The sequence below is a fragment of the Spermophilus citellus genome (genome assembly GCF_964194105.1).
Source record: "Spermophilus citellus genome assembly, chromosome: 18".
Classification (NCBI taxonomy): Eukaryota; Metazoa; Chordata; class Mammalia; order Rodentia; family Sciuridae; genus Spermophilus; species Spermophilus citellus.
The window spans coordinates 54020622-54047707 of NC_138200.1; the positions used below are offsets into that span (position 1 = coordinate 54020622).

At 32.1% G+C, this 27086-nt stretch overlaps 1 protein-coding gene across 6 annotated transcripts in view; it reads left to right on the forward strand.

Moving 5' to 3' along the window:
* Window positions 1-27086, forward strand: part of NFAT5 (nuclear factor of activated T cells 5) — a 102621-nt gene that overhangs the window by 42321 nt on the left and 33214 nt on the right. For 5 of the 6 annotated variants that reach the window (XM_081274039.1, XM_081274036.1, XM_081274038.1 and 2 more), the window contains 4 exons: window positions 2180-2305; window positions 16322-16880; window positions 21925-22117; window positions 25218-25408. In XM_081274039.1, the coding sequence (XP_081130165.1) occupies window positions 2180-2305; window positions 16322-16880; window positions 21925-22117; window positions 25218-25408 (1069 nt within the window). Of the gene's footprint in view, window positions 1-2179; window positions 2306-15809; window positions 15872-16321; window positions 16881-21924; window positions 22118-25217; window positions 25409-27086 lie in introns of those variants that run through there. The other variant, XM_081274040.1, reaches the window with a different exon arrangement.

The following is a 27086-nucleotide window of genomic DNA, read 5'->3' on the forward strand; positions in this document are numbered from 1 at the left end:
TTAAAAGATAACATAGCAAAAATAGATATTGTGATGTAATATGAAATGACTAGTGCTTACTTAAGACTGTCATTTTCATAGAATTAAAGAACCTGTGTTCTTTTGTTCAGTAGTTCTTTTCATTAACTAGTAGAGATTATTTGAATTTAGGATCACAAGACAATAGTGTTTACAGCATAATTTATATTTCGGTATCTATGGAAGCAGATTTAAAAGAAATTTCCATAGCCAGGTGTGATGGCACATGCCTGTTATCCCAGCTACTTTGAAGGCTGAGGCAGGAGGATTACAAATTCAAGGCTAACCTCAGCAATTTAACAAGACCTTGTCTCAAGATAAAAATTAAAAAAGGGCTGCGGATGTGGTTAAGTGATTAAGTGTCCCTGGGTTCAGTCCCCAGAGACATGGGGATAAACCCAGGGTACTCAGGAAATTCCATAGCCAGGTGTGATAGCACTGAGCTATATCTACTGCCTTTTTTACTTTGAGACAGAGTCTCTCTAAATAGCCCAGGCTGGCTTTAAATTTGTAATCCTCCTGCCTCAACCTCCCTAGTATTTGGGATTATATCTATACTATACCATGCCTGGCATATCTAAAGAACGTTTTGTTTTCAAGGAGTGAGAAAGACAACTATATTAAAATAAATATTTGTTGATAATGTCATTTAATTAGATTCTATCTCCCCTTCTCCTGTATTATTTGAAAGCTAGAAGTAATTTCCTTAAGGTGTTTAGCAACATATAATAAACTGAAAAGTTGCAACCAGGCATGTTATATTCAGTTAGACAGATGCTGAATATCCAGATGCTGTGAAGATGAACATTTCAAGTGTTAGGTAATAGGGTTTTTTAAGTTTATTCTCTACTGTAAATGAAAATCATTTAACTATGCAACTTCTGATTTTAGCTTCCCTTCTTGACTTTTTTCCTTATCCCTATCCATATCAAAGTTAGGGTACATCCTTTAGTGTTTATCTGTGATGACCAAAGTATTTATGAATTTAGTAATCAGTTAACTAAAAGTGTTATCAAGGATAAGCTGTCTAGTAGTGCTAACTTTTTTTGTCACTCATGCAGATAATAATCTTTACTTATTGGAGTGTTGGGTTTCTTGGAATATTGGGCCTTTGTGCCTTAGTTCTTTTGAAAATAGGCATATGCTTCTAACTGCTCTTTCAAAAGTTCCTTCCAACTTTGATTTTAGTACCTTTAGACAATATCTTAAAAATTATTTCCACATAACAACATATAACAAGCTGAAAAATATATAATGATAATCAGAAAACAAATTTTTTAAGAGAGAGAGAATTTTTTAATATTTATTTTTCAGGTTTTGGTGGACACAACATCTTTATTTTTTATTTTTTTTATATGGTGCCGAGGATTGAATCCAGCGCCCCGTGCATGCCAGGCGAGCACGCTACCACTTGAACCACATCCCCAGCCCCAAGAAAACAATTTTAAAGTAACAGATACAAATTTAATTTTATGGACAATTAAATTATTATCAAATACATTCTATAGATAAAGTACTCTTTAATCAGGGATACAAAAATAATCATAATCTTAAATAGATATTTATAAGCTCCCTGATTTAAAAGCATTGCATACCTGTGCCTTTCCAGAGTCAGAGATGCCTCAGAAAATAGGAAGTATTTCCTTGGGCATGACATTCCTTTTTTATTTTTTTTTTCAGACATGAAAAACGAATTATGATGGTGGTGGATTAAAATACTGTTTGCTAATGGGTATTGAGTGAAAGATCCAGACTAATGGACTAATTAGAAAAGCCAATTTAAAACTGATATATGCTATATTCCATCTTATATGTAAAGAATAGCAAGTTACACTTGTACTATTACAAAGGAATAGTTGGACAATCTTAGGTTGTTTAACATATTTTCTCTGTCTAGTTTTAATTACTTAAAAAATTTAATAACTTTCTAGAGATTCTCTTGAACCCAGGGAATAAAGCCAAAAAGTCAGGAAGCAGAATGAAAGGAAAATTATACTAAAAGAAAAAAAATGCTAATAATTCTTTAATAGTATTCATGATATGGTATTTTTTTTTGTGAATAACATTCTTGTGAGAGAAATGATACTCATTTCATGCGCATGTAATTAGGTTGTTAAATGACTCTTTAAAACTGTTTTTCTCCTTTCATTTCTCTCCACAGAATCTGTCTATGATCTTCTCCCAAAGGAGTTACAGTTACCTCCGTCTAGTGAAACATCTGTAGCATCAATGAGTCAGACAAGTGGTGGTGAGGCAGGCTCGCCTCCTCCAGCTGTAGTTGCTGCTGGTATGCATTTCATTTTACTTTCTTAAAAGAAACCTAGGATATTATCTGGCCAACATGAACAGTGCTGGCAAAGTTCATATCAAAAAGAGTGTGATTTGAGGGTTTGTTTTAGGAGGTTTTAAAATGTATACCTTTAAACTTAAATTTTTTCAATATAATTTTCTTAATGTAATTATTATTTCAGAAAATAATAAGTACCATCTTCTAAAATGGAGCTTATTTTCAAATATGGGAACTAGTTTAAAATTTTTGTTGGCTTCACATAAATAGATTAAATACTAAGGTATGGTTAGAAAATTATATTTGAATTTCTATTTAACCTTTTTTTGTGTGTGTGATACTGGGGATTGAACCCAGAGTTGCTCTACCACTGTGCTGGTGTTCCCAGCCCTTTTTACTTTTTATTTTGAGACGGTGTCTCACTAAATTGTCGAGGATCTTGCTAAGTTACTGAGTCTGATCTTAAACTTGTGGTCCTCATAACTCAGCTTCCCAAGTCACTGAGAAAATAGGTTTGGGCCACCTCACTCAGCTGTCTTTTTAACAATTATTTTTAAACACCTGCTTAAAGAGAAAAATATTTTATAGATTCTGAAAACGGACTCAAGTCTCTCAAGTCCCTTTTTTGTTCATGTTACTTTAATCTTTCTCTACATTAAAAAATATATGTGGTTTTTCTATTTTAAATTCATCTAAAATTATCAAAGATTTGAATATAAATATAATATTTATGTAAAGACATTTCTTCTATCAATGAAAGCTTATAGAAAGTAATGTTTGAAATTGTTCAAGTTTTATTTTTACTCAGCTCTCAAATCATACACTTTATAACTATGTAAGATTGGTTCCAAATTTTATTTTGAATTGCAATAAAAGATTGACAGATAAGCTACTAGAAAAAAAGTCTTAATTAATGATAAATTAGTATGAATGCTTTCCATAATATTAGCTTGCCCAACTAATTTTAAGTTGGGATTTTATACATTGCTAAGTATATATGAAAAATGAAAAAAAATTATATAATCTGAAGTTCTGAAAAAAAATTATATAATCTGAAGTTTTATCTGTCCTTCTAATTAGAGGTTTCTTACCTAATAGGATACCTCTTATCTTAAGTCCATCGGACCATTGTTTTCAGTTAATTCTTTTTGTTTCACAAATAGAACAGTGAAGTGGAAGGTAGTAGTTTAAATGTTTCCCAAACTGTATAGTGCAGTATGACACCTTCCTGATTGAGGGCAGGAAAACTTTAAATATCATAAAGAAACTTATCAGCCCTGCTCACTGTTCATGTGTTGCCAGACATTTTCTAACAGTTTCTGTGGATTTAATTGTGAATTTGTCAACTTTTTAGTAATCAAATTGAGAAAATGACCTGGTTCACATTATATCCACTGGGTTATAAAATGGCTCTAAATATTTTTGATGAGTTTAAATCTAGTTTTAAAAATTACATCAAATTATAAAATGTGAAATAAAATATTTCTATAAAGTATTTCACTTTAAATCCACATGTAGAAATTGACTAACTGATTTCTTTTGTATTTTTTGAGATTGTTTTTTAAAGACATGTTGAATCTGTATAGAACTAAAAGTCTGTTTCTTCTGTGCTTTTTAACATCTGTTTATAGTAGATCCAGTTCCTTTTAAAAACTGAAAAAAAATGTTAGCTAGGTTTGGGAAAAGAACAACTCTTCTTTTTAAATAATACCAAACTAAATTTCAAAAATTCCTATATGTAAATATTACAAGTTCTTAATTTTAAGTCACTAATGAAATGTTACCCTCACCCCCAATATAGTTGAGAAAATTATCTTCAGATAAAGTTAGATTGAAATTTTGAGTTGAAAAATCATGAAAATAAGAGATTTGACCAAAGGGAGTATTCCAAAGTAATAAATTCTTATCATCTTGAAATTATTGACATAATAAAGATGGTGAAGAGAGTATAGAGGTCACCTTGGTAGTTTTATTTTATTCATACAAAGCTTTGGTGATCTATAAAACTATCATCTATAATTTTTTATTAAATATAATTTAATTTTAGTAACCAATATAGTTTATTCTGGTATTCTAATGTCATATTGGTAGAATGATTTCTGTATTTTATACTGTTAGAGATTAAAAGGGTTTAAATTACAAAATAATTATTATAGGGAAACCTGTTATATAAATCATTAGAGTCACATTTTTATTTGACATATTAATGCCCTTGGTGATATAAAAAAAGAGAGATTTGGAGTATATTACCAAGTTATTCAATGTTTTCCTGGCCAAAAGACTAGATGTCTAGGGAAATGCACATTAATTTAAATTTCTGTGAATTTTAAAAACAATGTAGCTTTTGCTGTTTAAATATGAAATGCATAAAAATGATGACTCTTATATAGTTAATTCTTCAGAATTTTGAAGGAGCCGGATTGGCTGCTATCAGGTATGAGGGCCTGGTGGGAACAGACTTCTAGTTCTGCCATAAAGGTTTGTGTTTCACGAGTTTTAAATCAATTTAAATTTTAAAATATGGAGGCTGGGCATATGGGTGTTCATGGACATTCTTTGTTATTTAATTATTACAAACATGTTTCTCAGATTCACCAATGTAGATTTTTTTCCCCCTGCACATATTACTGAGTGCATGAATAAATATGCTGCTAATCCACAATCCAGAATACTGAGTAATGGAGTGTCTCTCAACTTTTTTTTTTGCTTCTATGCTATTTACACCTTTACATGCTCTCAACAATAACATCTTTTTGATCCTATGAATCCCAGGGGAAATTTCTTTCCTTTCAGTGGAGCTAAGTTTCAGAATAGGGAAGATGTAGCCATCAGTCCAAAATTTGTTTGCCTCCCCTTTATCTCTTGTAAAGGTAGTAGAGAGTTTAAGGTTCAGTATATTAGTGAATAAAAACTTTAGAACTAAAACTTTTTTTTGAACACTATTGTAGATTCTTGGTAGTTAAAACTGGGGCCATTTTTCCTAAATAAAAAGCGTATCCAAATGAATTGATGTATTTTGGGTTTTTTTTGGGGGGGTGGGCAATATAAGGAGCTGACCAAGAGAAAAAGACATTATTGTTTTTTTTTTTTTTTTGAGAATCCTATTGTGATATAGATTAAGAAGAACTAAAATTGAGGTAATATTTAGGAGAATTGAAACAGTTATGTACCAGAATTTGTGGTTTTGAAATGAGGTGTGGCAGGTTTTTGTTAACAAAACAAAACAGCTTTATTAAGATACAATTCACATGCCATACAATTAAGTATTACTTTTAATGTGTTGTCTTTCAAGTTTTTATCCTTGGGTTTACTTAATTTATTTGTAATAGGAATTCTTTCACAGAAGTCAACAGTAACTGTTAGTTCATTTTAAGAAATTTTAAGAAATCAAATTATTCCTATCCCAGACTGTCTTCATTTGGGTATATCTTACTATATGTACAAGTTTATAACAAAATATGATATTGTGCTAAGGTGACTTTCATATCTTTAAAAAATTTTTTATTCAAATTTTTGAGCTAAGTAATGAATTAAATAAACTATAGTTCATGATTCATAGAATATTCATAACTAGTTTATAATTTTTTATTTTCATAAATTTGGTGTTTTATTTCCAAAATTATATATTATTGCTCTTTTTAGAAGTATACTTCCAAACAGTTTTTAAGATGTATGGTGACCCAGTCAAAGCATGTATAATAGAAATCTGTGTTGAATATCTCTAATAATTGGATCACTGTAGGTTTTTAAGGCTAAAATTTAAGTTTATAACTTTACACAAAGTGATCCATATAATAAACTTCTTTTAAAGAGCTTTGAATTAAAAAAAAAAAGAGCTTTGAATTCTGTGCCATGGCAATTATTAAATCTGAAGTGTATAATCTGTGTTTTCTATGTTGAAAGAACCTAATTGAGTGCCGTTTACACTGTAAAAGAGAATACTTGACAACTAAATTAATGTCTGGTAACCAAAGAACAGCCATCTTTCATTTTAGACCTCTCAATCATTTAAATTAACCTCAAAGGAGTTTCTAAATCATCCATAACAACAAAAACATACAAAAATTGGGGTGAAGAAAATGTTATTATTTTCGAGTTTCCATTTTGTTATTGGAATTGTGCTAGATAATTTGCATATCATTGTATATAATCATATCTCAGTCATTCTAGCCAAAAGTACACCTCTTCTTTATTGCTGAAGTCTTAGTTCTTTACTCCATGCCATTTTCTTGAGGGAATTTAACATTGTGTGCTATCATTTGGTTTAGGGGAACATAATATCCTGGATGAAGAAGTCTGTAGGATTAAGTTGAAAAAGCCATGCCTTTTTCCTAGAAGTGTTAGGACTTGAAAATTGGAAATATGATTTTTTGAAGAATATTGTTTTTAAAAAACTAATTAATAGCAACAGCATTATATATCCTGTTGAATTTATTATAACTTATTTCCTTGTACTAGAAAGTACTTAATGCTGTGTGATTTGAATTTCATTCTTGAATTGACTATATTTGAAGAGTAAATTTGCCTTCTGGGTTAATATATTTCAGAATTTTCACCACTTAGTATGTTATTTGTAAATAAAGCCATTAATAAGAAAGATAATTAATTATTGATGTTGTAAGCTAAAATGTTGTGAGTTGATGTCATATGGACACTCTTACTTTGCCTAGAAAATTGGACCATTTAAGAAGGAAATGAGATCCTAGTTACAGATATGTTTCACAAGTAGATTGAAAAATCTCTACTCTGCCTTGATCTTAATATTCTGAAATTCCATAGTAAATATAAATATACATACTTACATGTAAAAATAGCTTGTGTGTATATACAGATTTATTAGAATGAAAAGTATAAGCAAACTTGGAGCCATAACCATTAGTTTAGAAACAGCTGCTTATTCAGGTGGCTATCCACATTATAATTATTATTAGAAAGTAATCTTGATTGTTATTGCTGTGTTCTCTAAATATTTCCCTTTTATTGTCCTTTTAATTTTTAGCATCAACTTTTTTTTTTCCTCCTCTCTGTGTTGGAGGTGGAACCCATGGCCTTGTACTTGCTATGCAATTTCAGGTCTTCTACTAATAAGTTACATTCCTAGCCCTTCTTATTTTGTTTTGAGATAGGGGCTCATTAAGTTTTCTGGGCTGGCCTCAAGCTTGTGATCCTTTTAACTCAAGATTCCCAAGTAGCTGGGATTATAGGTGTGTGCCACCGTGCCTGACTGTTTAGCAGTAATTTTTATAAATAATTGTTATTTATTCAGTTTCTGATTAAAGAGTACACATTTATGTGTTACCTGAGTTTGTAGAACAGTGTTTTATTTTAATTAGTTAATGTGTGTGTGTATACACTTTTTTTTTTTTTTTTTTTTTGCCTGGGATTGAACCCAGGGCCTTATACATGCTTGGCAAGAATTCTGTCACTGAGCTATATCCCAGCACGTAGAAATGCATTTGAAAACTGGTCAGATTCTTAACCATTTATAAGACAAATATTTACATAAAATAGACGCTTTTTATGTGCTTTGTATAATTGCACTTAAGAAGTTAACACACTAGGGTGGGGATGTAGTTCAGTGTCAGTGGTAGAAGACTTGCCTAGAATGTGCAAGGCCCTGGGTACTCGATGCCCAATTCTGGAAAAGAAGAAAAAATTAATGCCCAGAAGTGAGCTAATTTTTTATCTCACCAATAACATAATATAAGCAAAGACATTGACATAATTCATATAACAAAAGAGCTTTACTTGTTTATTTGATATGTTTTCTTTTTAACAATGATACCGTTTAGCTGGGCATGGTGGTGCATGGCTGTAGTCTCAGCTTCTTGGGAGGCTGAGGCAGGAGGATATCAAGTTTGAGGCTAGCCTTAGCAACTTAGTGAGACCCTACCTCAAAATTAAATAGAAAGGGCTGGGGATGTAGCTCATTGATAAGTAACTCTGGGTTCGTGCCTTAGTACCACTAAGGGGGAAAAAAATGCTGGGAAAGTAGCTCAGTGGTAGAGCACTTGCCTAGCATATGCCAGACCCTGAATTTAATCTCTAATACTTAAAAAAACATAAACTAGATTTATAAATGCCATTATTTTTACTATGTAAGGTTTTTTTTTTTTTTGTACAGAGTCAATAGAAACCCTTGTATGTAAAGAACATTGATAGAGTATGATAAGTCATAGGAAGGACAGACAGTTTCTGAAGGAAGATAATTCTAAAGTTGGCTGTCTAATTTTTTACTTACACCTGGGTCATTGGCAGTATAATAAATGTATTTGACAATTAGTGTAATTTCTTTCTTCTTCTTTTTTTGAAGTTATTTGAGGTAGAGAGTTACTTCTGGTATTTAGTCTCTTGACCAACTATTGACCAGCAGTGCTCCCAGTAGTACTTTAGTCACTGGATAATAGAAAACATCTTTCTGTTTCAATAGGAAAGAGCTTGAAAAGGACTAAAAATCAAATTATTGGGCTGGGAATGTAGCTGCAGTTAGAGCACTTGCCTAGTATGTGAGGCTCTGGGATCATCTCCAGTGTTACAAAAAAACAAATAACATGTAATTTAATGTATACCTAGTACATGTTTTACACTGTGCTTAAATTCTTTTGTGTGGTGGCACAACAGATTCATTTAAAACATTTCACTAAATGTCAGAAAAAAACAATTTTATTTTCCAGGAATCATTCTTTAATTAATATCTATGTATATATTGCATTCTGGCAATTACAGTCATGGACTGGGAATATGGCTTATATGCAGAATGCTTGCCTAGCATGTGTGAAACCCTGGGTTCTATTCTTAGCACTAGGAAACCCCCCCCCCCCAAAAAAAAAACCCAAAACTTACAGTCATGCATCACTTAACAGTGGGGATAAGTTTTGGGAAATGCATCATAAGGCAGTTTCATCATTGTGCAAACATTAGCGTGTATTTAACACATACTAAGACAGCTATGTCATTGGATGATGTAATGTATTTGGACCACCATTGACTATTCAGTCTTTTGTTAATTGAAAATTCATGTTACACGGTACATGACTGCATTAGGAGAGTTTATACTAAAAACCAGAAAAATAATTATTTTAGAGCATTAGAACCCTGAATTACAGTTTGATGGACTGGGAAATAAAAAGATGGTCTCCAGTAAATCATTAGCAAACTATTCAGCTTCAATAGTAGTGTAATTGTTCTTTAAACTAGAGCTTTTGGATCAGACGTTTTATGCATAGAGGCATATATAATTTAAAATTACAAATTGGTAACTTTTTTGATGGAAGGAAAAGGAATTATGTGGGAATCAGTACGCCTAAGAAAGAAAAAGATTCTTTTGCTGCTAAAATACAGTATCTCTTACTGCTTAAGTGTATTATTCAGAACATATCTTCTTTCTCTAAGAGAGTTTAGGTATGAGCATAGTCTAAAAACCACGTGAAAGAGAGAGAGCATTCTGACTTATGGATTAGATTGCATGTATAAACAGAAGAACAAATTGGTGAATATGAGTTAACAAAAAATTTGGGTAGGAAATTTTCCCATATGCATTTATTTGGATATTAATGATTTAATTTTTTAAAGTTTATTTTAAAACATTGCTTATTGTAGCATGTAAACTTATGTTGGGTGGGAAAAGTATAAATGGGAAATTGAAATTGCTTTAAACATGTAAATTAAATGATCAATCCTACAGTTTTTTTTGTTAATTAATCTGGATTGCTTATTTTATATGCTGGGATGCTAGTTGTTTTTTCTATTAATACACTTAACTTGCATTCTAGCTTCGCCATTCAGAGACAGGCATCGTGTGGTGGGTTGTGTGACAGTGTCTGTCAATAGTGAAGACAAATAGTGCCAGAGACACTTAACCCATCCAATCTCACCCAGGGTATAGGTCGGTCTCGTTTTCAGACTTCTTCATAAGTCTTTTCTTCTTTCTTTCTTCCTTCCTATTTTTGTTTTTGTTTTTGTTTCATTTATTTTTTTGTTTGTTTCTAAATAGTGGATTGATACTGATTGAAACTAAACCTTTTTGTAAAGTTTTGAACTTTACATTAATATTATAATAAGAAGAAAAAAAGTAGAAAATGAAGGTTGGCATGTAAGGTGTTGACAAAGCAGGTTTGCAGCCACTTTGTGTGTTCTAGATATTTTAATCTCTTGACAAGATGAATGTTGGCCTTATAATTTTTTTCTCTGAATATCTTTCTTCTTTAATCTGAAAATATGTCCTTATATCTGGTGACTTTTATCAGACAAGATGTTTAGATTTGAAGTCATTGTTACCAGTAAGAAAAATATAATCCTTATGAAGAATAACTGATTCAACAATATGTTTTATATCAGGAATTGTTTCCAAATATCCTGTATTGGGTTTTTGTGAATAGTCAATAGTTTACTCCTTCTCCGTTCCACTATTGGTTCACCTAACACACTTAAAAAATTTTATGGATTTTATTTTAATTTTTTTTTAAGAACACTAAGTTGATTTTACACAGATGTTGAAAAGTTATAGATATACGTGCATAATTATTTTTAAATGCTAGAGAACAGCTTTGATTTTGGAAGCTTAGTTAAATGTCATTTTTTTCATATATTTTAAATGAATGAAAGGTATTTACTTCTTTTGAGAACTTTAAAAAATGTTTCTAATTTCAGAGCTTTCTGTAAAAAGTATGGTTAGTCCTATATAAAATATAATCTCATTGCATTTTAAGCACTAAAATATTGTGGTAAAGTAACTTATAGTTGACACATCTAGAACTAATAGTTGTTAATTTTTAAATATAGTTTAAGCAAGGGATATATAAACTATATATAGGTTCCTATATGTGATGCCATTTAAAATATTTTATCATTCTTATCAAATTAATTAATAATATTTGGAAATCCTGGGATATCCTTGTAGTCCATGTAGATATAATCTGTATATCCCCCTCCAGCTACTTTCAATATTCAGAGTGAACCTTAGTGATTCCATCAGTTTATCTCCATCCCTGGAACCCTTCCTTCCTTGGTGCTAGGAATAGAACCTGGGGCCTCATACATGCTGGGAAAGCACTTTACCATTGAGCTACACTGGATAGTGTAGCTCTACCACTTCTGAAAAGAAGCTATGTTTTTAATTCAAGTTCACCATTATTACTAGGATTTGGTGTGATAATTGGCTACTGCTAATATTGAAATTGTTAGACTTAAATATAGGATACTGTAGGTATAATGCTTCCCTTCCCTTTTAAATTTAAGCATTAATCTATTCTTCTGAGATTATAAATTTTTATTAGTAAATTATAGATTGGTCTGTCAGTTTTCTTTTTGGTTCATGGTATCTTCTGGGATTGCAGAAAATGCTGTGGAAAAATAAAATTATTCTATGTAAATTATTTCAAAGATAATTATTTCTCAAAAGAAATTATTTTTCAAAAGAAAAAAGTAAGCATTCACATGCTACTAAAATAAGAGAATAATTTTAAGAAAAACGTCAAGAAAAACTCTTAGGTTTATAAAGGATTGGCAAATGAAACAAATGAAATTATGAAGTTATGAAGCAGAAATACACTGTAATTATTCTGCTCAATGAGGATATAAAAACAATTTTTAAAACATTTTTATGTTGGAATTATATTTTTAAGATGCATCAATTAAATATAGATTCCACATTCTTAACAGATATAAAGACCAGCATCAAAAAGGTGAAAGGGGAAGAAGTAATTAGATTTTTGTTTATAGGAACTTATAAATAAAGAATATATAGATGGGGCAGGATTATATTAGCTTTTAGTTCCATAGAATGCTATTTTATTTAGTAATATAATCAGTGAAAGCTCTTTATAGATAGATAGCTTTTGTTTGTTTGTGGTTTTTTTTTTTTTTTTTTTGCGATTGGTGATTGAAGCCAGTGACACACTACCACTGAGCTACATCCCTAGCCCTAAACTTTTTATTTTGAGAGAAAGGCTCACTAAGTTGCTGAGGCTGGCAATATTTTAAGTAAATTTACAATTATTGTTTAGAAATCTAAAATGTTCTTGATATCATTCTGTAACTTTTCCATTTATTCATTTATATATTAATTTAGTAAATACTGGGATTGAACCCAGGGGTGCTTTACACTATTTTATTTTTTAGTTTTTGAGACAGGGTCTCTCTAAATTGCTGAGATTGGCCTTGAAAAAAAAAATTTTGGGGGGGGGGTATTGAACTCTGTAGAGCTTAACCACTGAGCCACGTCCCCAGTCCTTTTTTATGTTTTACTTAGAGACAGGATCTTGCTTAGTTGCTCAGGGCCTCTCTAAGTTGCTGATCCTCCTGCCTCAGACTCCAGAGCTGCCAGGGTTACAGTAAGGCAGGCATCACTGCATCCTACTATATTTATGTTTTAAATAGGATAGAATTAAAGATATTTTTATTTATGGGTGAATATACAAGTAGGTAATTTGGCTTATATGTAGTTTGAAAGAAGAAAATTGTTGGTACACTCTGTAGAAATAGCAATTGCCTTTAAACTCTTTGTCTTTTTACTATATCAGATAATGCTGTTGTGATATTATATGCTTGAAGGGCTTTGACTAGTAAGTCTTTTTTTCTTCAATTTACATTTATTTGTCAATTTAACTTAATAATTATATATAAATAAAATTTTGGCTTCTGACTGTAGATCAATATTCTATTGATTCCCTCCTTGAGTTCAATTAATTTGCTCTAGTGGCTCACAGAACTTGTGCATACACTTGTGTTTCTGGTTTATTATAAAGGATATTTTAAAGGACATAAATGAGTAGCAGATGAAGAAATACATAGGGTAAGGTTTGGAAGAGTATTGAGCTAAAAAAAAAAAGCTTTGGCCCTTGTGGAATTTAGGTGTGCCTCTCCTGGTTTGAGGATGTATTCTTCACCTTCCTGGAAGCCCCTGGAGCAGTCTTTTTAGATTTTTATGGAAGTTTTATTATGTAGACGTGATTAAGTAATTGACTATTCATGAAAACTTCAGTGCCCTCTCCTCACTGGTGACAGGAGAATGAAATTGTTGAGTTCTTCCGGTACCCTACAAGCATTTGGTGGGTTCTCTAGGCAGCTGTCCCCTCTGCCCCAATCCTGTATTTATCTAGAAACTTTGAAAAAAATCACCTTATTAATAAAAACTCAGGAGTGGCAGAATGGAGCTTGGTATAAATAACATAGCACTACCTTTCATTTTTATCACTCTCAAACAAAAGACTGTAACTTTAACCTAAGGTACTTTTTATTATTCTACCACTTAGGAAATTACAGGAGTTTTAGGAGCCATAAGTCAGGAACTATGTATGAAAACACACACACACACACACACACACACACACACAAAATATCACAGCCACATAACTTGCTTTTGAATTCATTGTTTTTCGCATATGCTTTCCACTTGTGGACAGGGATCCTGTGATGTTCGTATTCTGCCCTCTAATGTGCATGACACATTAAAAAAGAATGGGTGGGGTAAAGCCATTTTATAGAAATGCAGGTTCACCACATTCATGCTGCATGCTTTGTGTCTTCTACTGCAAATACTGCATGCTGCCTACTTGTATTTTTCTGAGCATTAAGAATATAGGCCAGGGGCTGGGGATGTGGCTCAAGCTGTAGCGTGCTCGCCTGGCGTGCATGCGGCCCGGGTTCGATCCTCAGCACCATATACCAACAAAGATGGTGTGTCCGCCGAGAACTAAGAAAAAATAAATAAATATTAAAAAAAAAAAGAATATAGGCCATACACACAAAAAAAAAATAATTTTTGCCAATAGTTGGAACAGATGGAGCAATGTTAGACATATTTTTCTATTTTTTTTTTCTAAAATGAGTTTTGTAGTATTTTTCAAAAAGTAATGGAAAAACTTTATATTTAAACCCAAAGTGGCTACAAATCAGCTCCTAAACTGTCACTGACATTAGCATCTAGATTTTGTAGTTTTTACAAATCTTAAAATATTTATTACTAAGAAAACATTGCATTAATGCATGATACAAAATTGACAAATTTTTCTTTAAATTGGAATGCAGTTTAAAAGTGACTGAATTTTCTAATTTCAGCTACTGCATTTGACAAGGATACAAACAGGAAAATGGAACTGGTATCGTCTAGTTACTTAGGTTTTTTGGTGCAATTGTAGTTGGGTAAAGTATTTCAATGTGGAATTATAATTGATCACATTCTGTGGCCAATATTAATTACTGTGCACTTCAGTTTTGACAACAATGAAAAATTCTGGGTGGTTGTACTTCTTTCAAATAATTTAAGTGTTTTTGATACATATTTTCTTTCTCTTTTTTTGGTGGGGGAAGTATTACTGGGGAATGAACCCAGGGATGCTCTGCCACTGAGCTACATCCTTAGTCCTTTTTATTTTATTTTTTAATTTTGAGACAGGGTCTCATAAGTTACCCACACTGGCATCAATCCTCCTACCTCTCAAGTAGCTGGAATTGCAAGGGTGTACTACCATGCTTGGCTTGAAACATGTTTTCAATAAAAAAAGAGATTTTAAAGGAAAAAAAATGGATCTTTGACTTTTGAGTATCTAAATATTGGCATTCTTACATCTTACTCTCTATAATTGATATGAATATTATAATTTCATTAATGATACATCATAGTTTTGAATTTTAAAGTATACTTTAAAACTGTGACATTGATGACTATGGATACAAATTAATTTTAGATTTAAACATCTTTAAGTTGTCCATCACATGACCTATTTTTATTTTTGAGGTGCACAGTTATAAACTTTTCCATATCTTGTACAAGATAAATTGGTATTTGTAAAATTTTACCAGTAACACCTGCCAACCTAACAAAATAGTGTGACTCTAAGGTTATGCTTTTTAAAAGCTACAGTTGTAGTATCTTTTCAGTATGACTGCCAGTTGTCTCACAGTCTGAAAATATCTACTAAATCACCTTTTTTGCTAGGTGAATTGATAAACAGTTTAATTAAAAAAAACTTTTTTTAATAGGAATTAATTCTGATGCTCTCCAGAGATTTTTATACTTTACCCTTTTTTGTTAAGACTTCAGCCAATTGTTCATTTTTATTAGGAATTTTTTTTAATAGTTCCAAATAAGCAGGATCGTTAAAGGGAAGGGGTAAGGAAATGGACAGTGTTAACCAACTTTTGAGCACATAATCAAGTACTTTGTACAAGAAATCCATCTACTAATCAGCCCTTACTATGCTTTTCATGCATCTTAAGTGATGGATCTCTGTCTTTTAGAGCTCATGGTTTTGAACTGTCACTTCCATCTTCTGTAGACTCTCAATGGTTAACTGATTTTTCTTATACAACCTGGCATGTTCCAAATCAAACCTTTTTCACTTTATTTTTCTAGATTTTACATCCAATGATAGTGATGGTACCAGTTCCATTTTGTCTCCAATTCAGTTGATTATATATTTTTTCTATTTATTTTTCATTTTATAATTGATATCTGGAATAATCAGCAGCTCTTCTCATTTATTTTCTCATATTTTTATTCCAGGATTTGCCTCTGAAGCAGGGAGTGTCTGCATTAAAAATGACCTGTAGTTCTCTGCTTCATAGGTTAGAAACTTATTTTAATATTTTGTGGCTAAGCACAGTCCCACTTTTCAAATTCTATAATGAATTATTTAATTGGCATTGAATGTGGACCACAAACATATATTTCATGTTGGGGTTTTCTTTATTACCTTAACTGATTAAAATTCAACAGAACGACCAGCTGAGGCAATAAAAAAATTTTATTCTTGCTTTACAGCTTAAAACATTAAATTAGATTTAAAAATTTTATCAATTATAACACAAGTAAAATAATGCTATTTGGACATTTTAAAAAATTCATTTCTTAGGCTTTGTATTGCTTGAAGCATTTATATTCTAAAATGTTACCAAATTCCAATCATTCATTTTGGGGAAAAACAATCAGTTCACAAATCACATATTCAATGGGACTGCTAGCCAGCATAGGTGAAAACATGTATAGTATATTTACTCTTGAATTATACACTGCAGATGCTTCTTCAGCTCCCTCCTCTTCCTCCATGGGCGGTGCTTGCAGCTCCTTTACCACCTCTTCCAGCCCTACCATTTATTCTACCTCAGTCACCGACAGCAAGGCTATGCAAGTGGAGAGCTGCTCCTCAGCCGTGGGGGTAAGTAACAGAGGGGTAAGTGAAAAGCAGTTAACCAGTAACACAGTTCAGCAGCATCCATCAACCCCGAAGAGGCACACAGTTTTGTACATCTCACCACCACCCGAGGACTTGCTGGATAACAGTCGGATGTCCTGCCAGGATGAGGGGTGTGGATTGGAATCTGAGCAGAGCTGCAGTATGTGGATGGAGGATTCCCCCTCCAACTTCAGTAACATGAGCACCAGTTCCTACAATGATAACACTGAGGTACCTCGTAAATCACGAAAACGAAATCCAAAGCAGAGGCCTGGGGTCAAACGACGAGATTGTGAAGAATCTAATATGGATATATTTGATGCCGACAGTGCCAAAGCACCTCACTATGTGCTTTCTCAGCTTACCACGGACAACAAAGGCAACTCAAAAGCTGGAAATGGGTTGGTATTCACATTTTTTAAAGTTCTATCACCATTATGCAAAACAAAAAAATAAATCATTCCCAACTTAATTGCTCAGCTCAAGTTTGCATATAAAGCAGAGGTGCTAATTTTATCATTGAAATACATGAAAATTTTAACTTAAACTTATCAAGTTTTACTAGAGAAAAAATAAAATAACAGTATAGCCTTAGGTATATTAGTATGAGGATAGGTAGTAGAAAATACCAATAATCTGTTTTGAAATAACTTCCAAGTTTCAAATGAATTTGTATTTTAAAATAATTTTAAAATATTTTTACTTATTGACATAAGTAGCAGTGTAATGACTCTAACTAAACCAATACAAAAACATTCTCCAAAAGATAATTTGTGTTCTCTTTGAGATTGTATGTTCATATGGTTCACTCCATTACATTTTTGAGAGGATTTAGATTTTATCTCCCCCCCCTTTTTTACTTGATGAAAATTAGAAAAAACTAAATTGATGATTTGATTCTAGTCATTGAGGTTCATATGTTTTAAACTTTTTTTTCTTGGATAAGTTATGTCAATTCAGGATTATTATTATTATTATTTTTTTTTTAAAGAAAATCACGACTACTTTTTCTATGATTCTGGATAACTTATTAGAAGATACTGTACAGATCATGGTACACATTCTGAGTTTTTGTTCATTCATGCCAGTTCATACTTCTCACTATATAAATGTGTTTCAATAGCTACGTTACAGGGTACTCACTGCTATAATACAGACTAGTATGGCTTATTTTAAACTTTTTTTTTTTAGTACTTTAATTTATAAAATTTAGCTGCTAGATTTTTTAAATTAAATTTTCCTACAATTTATTCAACATAGTTTAGTAAAATTTAATCATTGGATTTTAAGAATTACATTTTTGGGAGTCAGAGACATGATTATGATCCTTTCATTGACCCATAATCCCTTACAATTTCAGTTTGTCACAAGTAGCTGCCCAGAAACATTAGATTGGTTTCCCACATGATGATATCATTGATCTCAGTAAAAATCTGTTTGACTATTATAGAGAATATTCTTGATATGTTTAGACTTTTCCTTAAATATTCCCTTTGTACATTTAAAAAGTAATATCCATCATTTAAGCAAGAATTAATATATTGATTTCTTTTACACTTTTTAAATTTAATATTCCTATGGAGTGATATAGTTTAATAAAAGTGCTTTTCCATTTTAGAAAAAGTATAGTTTAGGGAATTTCCTAAAAGAAGCAAGGTATATCCTTTCCTAAAATGTTGCCATTTAACAGATTCAAGAATTTCAGAACATAATAACTGTAGAAATATTATATAGAGAATAAGACACTAAAACAATGAATATCACACATCATTTAAGTAAATGTGACTAGTAGCACAGATCTAAAAGGTTCATGAAAATCATTAAATATATGTACATATATTTATTTGGGTTTCAATGGAGAAGGTCTCATAAAGTTCCAGTGAGAGATTTTCATATTTATACTAGAAGAGATGTTAAAATTCTACATTAAGAGAAAATAAAAATTTGACTTAGGGATAGTCAACATAGTGATTTGCAGTTGCTAATTAAAGAGAACTTGACCTACATCTTTTTTGCTTCTGCTTTTGTATGATAGATATATCTTAGAAATGATTTGAGGTTACCCAGGGAAAGTGTAATGACATTGGTCAAGACAAAATCTTTCATGAAATAATTCATGGAGCAGAAACTCCATCAAGCAGAAGAAGAAATGTCCAGCTTCTTAGGTAATGGAAAATTATTTGACACTAGCATATGGAAATGATGAAGAAGTTTAAAATTTGAATTTATAAGAACTATAGGAGGAAAGGATGAAGCCATATATAAAATGTATGGAAAAATGGGCCTTGAAAACAATTTTTCAGAGCATCCCAAGCTGGTAACCCATATTCTTCAATAACAAAAAAGATGTTAAAAATATGAAATTTTAAAATGTTTTGAGAGGTAAATTATATAGCCTTAGAATTAATGTGCTATAATTTGCAATTCATATAATGCTAAGTATTTAAAAAATGTTCTTTGGAATACATTGTAGCTCATTGACCTTCAAGATAGAAATCTTGATAAAAATGGAAATACCATTTTTTATAACTAAAATGTTAAGAGTTTGTAAAAACAAACTTATTAAAAAGCTCTTCAGTATTTAAATATTGCTAGCCATATCATGCTGAAATTCAACTAAATGTTTTGAGAATCAGTAGTCCATATCTCTTCTAACTATTCCTGAGAAGTTTAAGATATGATGCCGTGTATTATGAAACTTATTTTAGGCATTTTACAGTGGAAATTATTTTTTGTGTCAAAGATAACAAAAAAAGATTGGCACAAGGGAAAAAGAATGTCATTTTAAGACTCCTGAATAGAATATGCAACAATAGTCAGAACAGTGGATTTTCTTTTTTTAGTTGTTATTTTGAATAAAATAACAATAAAATAAAATATCAACCTAGAGTGTAGTCCCAAGAATCGTGCTCTTCTAGTATGGGAGAGGCCCTAGATGCAATCCCCAGCATCACCAAATGTAGGGGTGGGGGGTAGGTAAAATTTTATATAACTATTGCTACTTTCTTATTTTTGCTTAAGCCACTGTGCCTTAAAAATTGTAATGACTTCAAGAATCAGTTAATGTTTTCATTGTTTTACGTGTCTATAGGTTTAAATATGCATATTTTTTGTTTAAACTTAAGAGATATAAACAAGTTTTGAGAAAAACTGTCATTTCAGAAATTGCTTAATTCAATGTGCTTACATTTTTTTCCCCTTGTATGGTACTGGGGATGGAACCTAGAGCCTCACACATGCTAGCCAAGGGCTATACAACTAACCACCCAAACAACCTACTAGGGATTGAACTCAAGGACACTAAGCACTGTGCTACAACCTTAGCACTTTTTATTTTTATTTGAGACATTGTCTTGCTAAATTTTTGAAGCTGACCTCAAACTTGATCTTCCTGCCTCAGCCTCCAGAGTAGCAGGGATTACAAACATGCACCACTATGAGTGCCTGCTATTTGTCTTCAAGCCTTATTACATATATTTTGTTAACTCACTCAACAGTCTGCATCCCAAATAAGGTATTTTGTTTTTCTAGACTAGTAACACTATTTCCATTTATTTACCCTTACATTTCAAACTTGACTAGCTTAAGTAAACATAAAATCCTATACTGGACAAATTAATTAACGTCATACTCATTTTCTTTATATTTCCAACTAAAATTTTCCCTTTTTTATTATAGAATTGCTAGATATAAATTACAAATATTTGAAAATACAAGAAAATAGTCAATAATCTAGTAAATCAGCTTTATTATTCTTTAGTCCCTCTGTGTGTATATGTGGGGGATGTTTTACATATTTTAATAAATGAATTTTTTTATTTAATAGTAAGATGAATATAAAACAGTATTATTATAGAATTTCATTTGCAAGGAATTTTATACTATTCAGACCAAATGTTTGAATTTCTATCCAGAATGATGAAAAGAAAATCAGGGTTTATTGCCCATTGTTCCAGCTTCAACTTGATCCTCTTGTTCATAGAAAGTATTCTTCCAGGGCCTTTTAAAATGACTTACACAGGTAATCTTCAAGTTCATTATGTCAAAGTTACATGAATGGCATTCCTTGTCCAGTTAGGATCCTCTGCTTTCCTTTCTTTGTGCATTTCTTCTTCTTATTTGCCTTTATCAACAAACATTTGTTCAGTTCCTGAACCTGACAATTAAGCATAGCACTTGCCCTGAGAACTCTTCCTTTTACTGCATTTCTATGTCAGTTCCATTGCTGCTTTCTTCATTCTTCTGCCCATTTCCTAGCCAAGGGGCTTGTCAACCCTGTCCTCTTTTCTATTGAGGGTACTGCCTTTCTTTCCTTTGTTCTCAATGATTGAGACAACAACTTGGTTACGCCCTCTGGGTAGATATTAAAAGAGTTTTAAGGCTGTTTAGTTCTTCTGTGTTTGAAGTCCTAATATTCCTCCTGGGATCTGGTTACTTTTGGAGGAGATGTTGTCCTCTGTGTCTTCTGGTTTCTGAACCTTCAATTCGAGTCAAAAAGTATTATACACCCTGACTATTTAAAAATATACATGGATAATTTTAAATGCATTTTATGTTGCTCAAAAGAAAAAAATATCTAACAGTATTGTTTTCTTCTTATTTTCATTACATATTTGCAGTGATTTAGCAACTTTACAGATTATATATGCTACCCTAACCACTATTTGGAATATTTTTTTAACATAGTTACACATAACAAATGCATTATTAACAAAAAATTTTTAAAGCACAATTTTATGAAGTTAGATTGTTGATGCTATAAAGCCCAGATTATAACATTTTTATTGAGAGCTTTAATCATTTTAAGTAAATAAAAATACTCTGAAAAACCATACTTCTAGGAAATACTATTTAGAGCAAAGTAATTTCCCATTAAAAATTTAATCACTGATTTTTTGAATTCTAATTTTATCATTTTGACTTACTGAGAAAGAGATTCAAAAGAATATGCTATATATACTGTCATTGTTGTTTTGGGCTCTGTATGTGTATGTGTATTGGAGGTTTGGTTTAGTTTTGTCTTTTGCTGCTCCTGTTTATTTTTCTTTTTTCCCCCCTTTGGAAGTCTGATAAGAGAGTAATGATAGTTACTTTTAACTATATGTAGGAACTCACATATATGTATAATTTTTAAAATTTTTATTTTGACTGAAGTGTGTAAGTATGGATCATAGTTTATTGTATGCAATCTTCCTCCTTCTTCCAGCTGGTCACATGCATTCTTTCTTTTTCTTGTCCAACTTTCTTTTTTACATCACAGTTAAATTTTGTTGAAAAATTTTTGAAGATACTTTAGTTATGTAATGTACCTTCTTTTAGGCTGTACTTTGTCAGTAAGCTAAGCAGTTGTTTTAAGTGTTATTGCCTGTTCTGTTTCTTCCTTTATCTTAGTTTTATAGAAAACCGTTTTTGATATGTTCTTCATGTTGTGCTTCAATTTCTCAGAACATTGGACAACCAAAAAGGAACTGGAGTAAAGAAGAGCCCTATGTTGTGTGGACAGTATCCAGTTAAAAGTGAGGGAAAGGAGCTGAAGATAGTTGTACAACCTGAGACCCAGCACCGAGCTCGGTACCTGACTGAGGGAAGTCGTGGCTCAGTAAAAGATAGAACACAGCAAGGCTTTCCTACAGTAAAGGTGTTTATTTTATTTAGTAATGTATGAAGAATTTTCTCCAGTTTTACCAATTTTTTTTGTTTTTAACCCCAGCAAAAGCTGTCTAAAACAGAAGATTAGAATTATTATCTATATATATAATTGAAAACAGAGTAAAAGGCTAATTGGACCTTAAACCAAATATCACATTGATACCATTTGAGTGTTAGTCTGAATGAAAGGTGAGACTATGTTCTCAAAAGTAAAATATCTATAAATCATGAATTATCTTTCTCTTAAAATTTACACTGGATTTAAATTCATCCCAAATTTTATATTAAAGCAGAAATTTTAAAGTGAATGCAAAGATATAATGGGTATTATTAAAGACTTGGAAAATAAGACTTTTGAGATGGCTAAAGTAATCAGAACTATTCAACCTAGAAGAGTTGGTTATTTGTAATAAGTCTTAATTTAAAAATAGGTTGTAAATTAAATATTAATAATTTTTCGGCTGGGCATGATGGCGCAAGCCCATAATCTCAGTGGCTCCAGAGTCCTTGGCAGGAGGATTGTGAGTTCAAAGCCAGCCTAAACAAAAGTGAGGTGCTAAGCAACTCAATGAGATCCTGTCTCTAAATAAAATACAAAAATAGGGCTGGGGATATGGCTTAGTGGTTGAGTGTCCCTGAGTTAAATCCCTAGTACCAAAAAAAAAAAAATATATATATATATATATATATATATATATTTTTTTTTTTTAATATTTTCAGAACTCAGATTAAAAGTAAAAAAAGGTTTAAATTCAGCACCTGGGTTGTGTGTTGGTTTTTGTTTTTGTTTTGGTACTGGGAATTGGAGCACTCAACCACTCAGCCACATCCCCAGCCCTATTTTGTATTTTATTCAGAGACAGGGTCTCACTGAGTTGGTTAGCACTTCGCTTTTTTTTTTTTTTTTTTTTTTTTTAGAGTGAGAGAGGAGAGAGAGAGGGAGAATGAGAATTTTTAATATTTATTTTTTAGTTCTCGGCGGACACAACATCTTTGTTGGTATGTGGTGCTGAGGATCGAACCCGGGCCGCACGCATGCCAGGCGAGCGCGCCACCGCTTGAGCCACATCCCCAGCCCAGCACTTCGCTTTTGCTGAGGCTGGCCTTGAACTTGCCATCCTCCTGCCTCAGCCTCCGGAGCCACTGGGATTACAGGCGTGTACTACAGGCCTGACTGGGATATCTTGATATAAAGAATAGTTCTAGCTGTGCACTGTGGTGCCTGCCTGTAATCCCAGTGCTTTGGGAGACTGAAACAAGAAAATAACAAGTTTGAATGAGACCCTGTCTCAAAATTTAAAAAAAAAAAAAGAAGAAGAAGAAGAAGAAAGAGAAGGTGCGGTGGAAGTAGCTCAGTGGTAAATTGCCCTGGGCTCAAACTCCTACAATGTCAACAACAACAACAACAACAAAATAGAGAAAGAAGAAAGTTTCTTTGAACATAAAATAAGCAAAAAATAAATAGGTGGGGGAGATGAGGGATGTTTTAACAATTGTCCCTACCCCTTGCAAAATACTGTACTGAGGGGAAATTTGGCTAGTTACATGAAAAGTCTTATTAAACACCATTTGTATGAACATGTTAGGTGAACTCTACTTCAAGATTAGAGTAGAATTGGGTTACCTTTCATTTTATGCTTGAAAGAAATTATGGTTGATACTCAGAATTAGGAAATTTGCCTGTGACCATTTTATAAGGTTGATTAATAGTCACATGTACAATATCATCTTTACTTAATCTTGGCTCCTCCCTAATTCATCCCTCAGTCCTCAAACCAAGGACAAGTAACCAGCAAATGATAAATCTGAGTTATTCATTAGATAAATATTTGTGTGGTCAGACAGTTCAGCAGTTCAATAGTTTGGTCAATGGTTTTAAAAACCGGTTTGCCTTGACTTTTAAGTTATGCTTTTCTAAGTACTTAGCTAGTTAGATGTTAGTCCTCTTGTCTATGATAGAGAATGAATAGACTGACCTTAAAAGTTTATTTATTTATTCATTCAACAAATATTACATCCCTTTACATGTTAGCACTTACTATCAATTTGAGTACTTTATTATTTGATTGATTATTTGCCTCATATGACTATAATTTCACAAATATACCACTATACTGGGACAGAAAAAACGTACAAGTTTTTTAAAGCACTTTAGTGTATGTAGTACAAATTACTTTATGATTTTCTGGGTTCTGTATCATCAGCTTTAGTGTTTAACTAAAAGCCTTATCAAGAATTGAGATTGGAAATATTTGCTCTCAAATGATTTTAAATATTTATTCTGATTTTAAATATTTATTATAATTTATGAAAACTTTTTCTAGAGACCTGTAATGATCCATGAATTCTAGTTTGAACTAGCTAGTTTTTTTGAATGTGTTTTGTCCCAGAATTTCATGATGGTGTGTGTGTGTATATGTGTGTGTGTGTGCATGCACATATGCATGCGTGTATATGTATACCTTGTCTTTGAAAATGGGCTTCATTTCCATATTATTTATTCAGCTGCACTTGAAACACTTTTTTTTTTTTTACGGCTTTAGTAAAAATTTAGTACATATACTCATTTGATAATGAAAATGATGCCACTAACATAATACAGTTTTCTAATTTTTTAGTTGTAGATAGATACAGAAACCTTATTTTATTTATTTTTATGTGGTGCTAAGGATCAAACCCAGTACCTCACATGGTCTAGGCAAGTTCTATGCCACTGAGCTACAAAGCCAGCCCCATAATACAGTTTTCTATGAATGATGGTGGTATGTCCTGAGTAACTATATGCTATCAAAAGGAGTGTGTGTTCATTTTCATCTGCTGGTACAAGTAAGTTTCAAATGATAATTTAGGTCTTCTACCATCTAAATTTTTTAATTGAAATGTAGTTATTGTGAATTAAAAGTACAGTTTTCTGCAGAAACTTAGCCAACTCTCCATTATAAAAATATTTTACCTCTGTTTTTCTTGAGGATTTAAATTATTTCTTTAATCCAGTTACAAATACAGAATTAGGGCTTAAATATTATATTTTATAATTACCTTACTTGAAATGTTAATTAGTGTTTCTGCTACATGTTATCTGGTTCCAGCTGGAAGGCCATAATGAACCAGTAGTGTTGCAGGTGTTTGTGGGCAATGACTCTGGCCGAGTGAAACCACATGGATTTTATCAGGCCTGCAGGGTAACTGGACGAAATACAACTCCCTGCAAAGAAGTGGACATTGAAGGCACCACTGTTATAGAAGTTGGCCTTGATCCTAGCAACAACATGACACTTGCGTAAGTACTTAATAAGAATGTTTTCAGGGCTGGGGATATAGCTCAGTTGGTAGAGTGCTTGCCTTGCATGCACAAAGCTCTGGGTTCAATCCCTGGCACCACAAAAAAATAAAAATAAAAAAAAATAAGAATGTTTTCAGGGCTGGGGTTGTAGCTCAGTGGTAGAGCGCTTGTCTAGGATGAGTGAGGCAGTGGGTTTGATTCTCAGCACCACATATAAATAAGTAAAATAAAGGTCCATCAACAACTTAAAAAAAAAGTTTTCATTGTATGTTACACTTTCATTTTACGGCAAAGTTTTAGTTTCTAGTGTATAAAAGAAGATTTCAAGTATTTTCTTGAAATATTTTAAATATTATAAATTGCTTTAGTTAACTTTTATGTTGCTGTGTCCAAAATATCTAATAAGAACAAATTAGAGAAGAGAATGTTTCTTTGGGGCTCAGTTTCAGAGGTTTCAGTCTATAGATGGCTGACTCTATTGCTCTGGACTAACAGCAATTGCATTGCTTTCAGGCAGCACACCATGGGGGAAGAGCCTAGCAGAGGAAAGCTGCTTAACTCATGGTGGGATCAGGAAACAGAAAAAGAGAGAGTACACATGAGTGCACACACTTGTGAAAGAATGAGCTAAGAAATACAGGGAAAAGAATGCACCCTTTCAGGGTACCTCCTGAATGACCCACTTCCTCCAGCCACACCCTGTTGGCCTACAGTCACCATGCAGCCAGCCCTTTCAAACTAGGATGGACTGATTAGGTTATAGTTCTTATGATCTAATCATGTCATCTTTGAGTGTTGCATTAATAAGAGCTTTTAGGAGACACTTCATATTCAAACCATAATACAAATTTTAAAAATTACTACAGAATGATAATGAGTTAAATTTAATTCTGTTGCTATTTGCTGAGAAATTGCTGTGGTGAAAGCTAGGGAAATGAAAACCAAGTGAAATATTGGATTTTTAGAAAATTACAGATATTTACTTATTAACACTTATAATATTGGGGCTGAGGTTATGGCTCAGCGGTAGAGCGCTCGCCTTACATGTGCAAGGCCCTGGGTTCAATCCTCAGTACCACATAAAAATGAATAAGGTTATTTAAAAAAAGACTTATAATATTAAAATTGAAAATAAAAATCATAAACAATTCAATTTGCCTTTCTAAATTCTGCTCTTAATGTTTGCTTTAGAAACAGTTCAACATAAACCATGCGTTGTCTTGACCCATTTTGATGTGAAAAGCATATTGCTGGTCTAAATTCATCTTTTATTTTTATTTTCCTTTATTTAAAAAAAAATTAAATCCTAAGGTCATGCATTTTTTTGTCTTGTGCATTTGCACTGCCTGAAAAATATTTGAAGAATTAAAGATTTACATTTTTATTTTTTTCTTAAGCTTTTTGTAAAAGATCCTTAGTCCTAAAATTGAACCATGCCACTAGTAAATATATTGATTTGGGGCAAACCTGGGTTGTAATTATTTGTAATAGATAGCTGTTACAGATTTTTCTCTACTTGGTTTTCAGTTTCCTCTTTTTTTTTTTTTTTTTTTTTTTTCAGTTGTAGATGGACAAATGCCTTTATTTTGTTTATTTTTATGTGGTGGTGAGGATTGAACCTACTGCTTCATACTTGCTAGGCAAGCTCTCCACCACTTGCCTTTTGAAAGCTGCT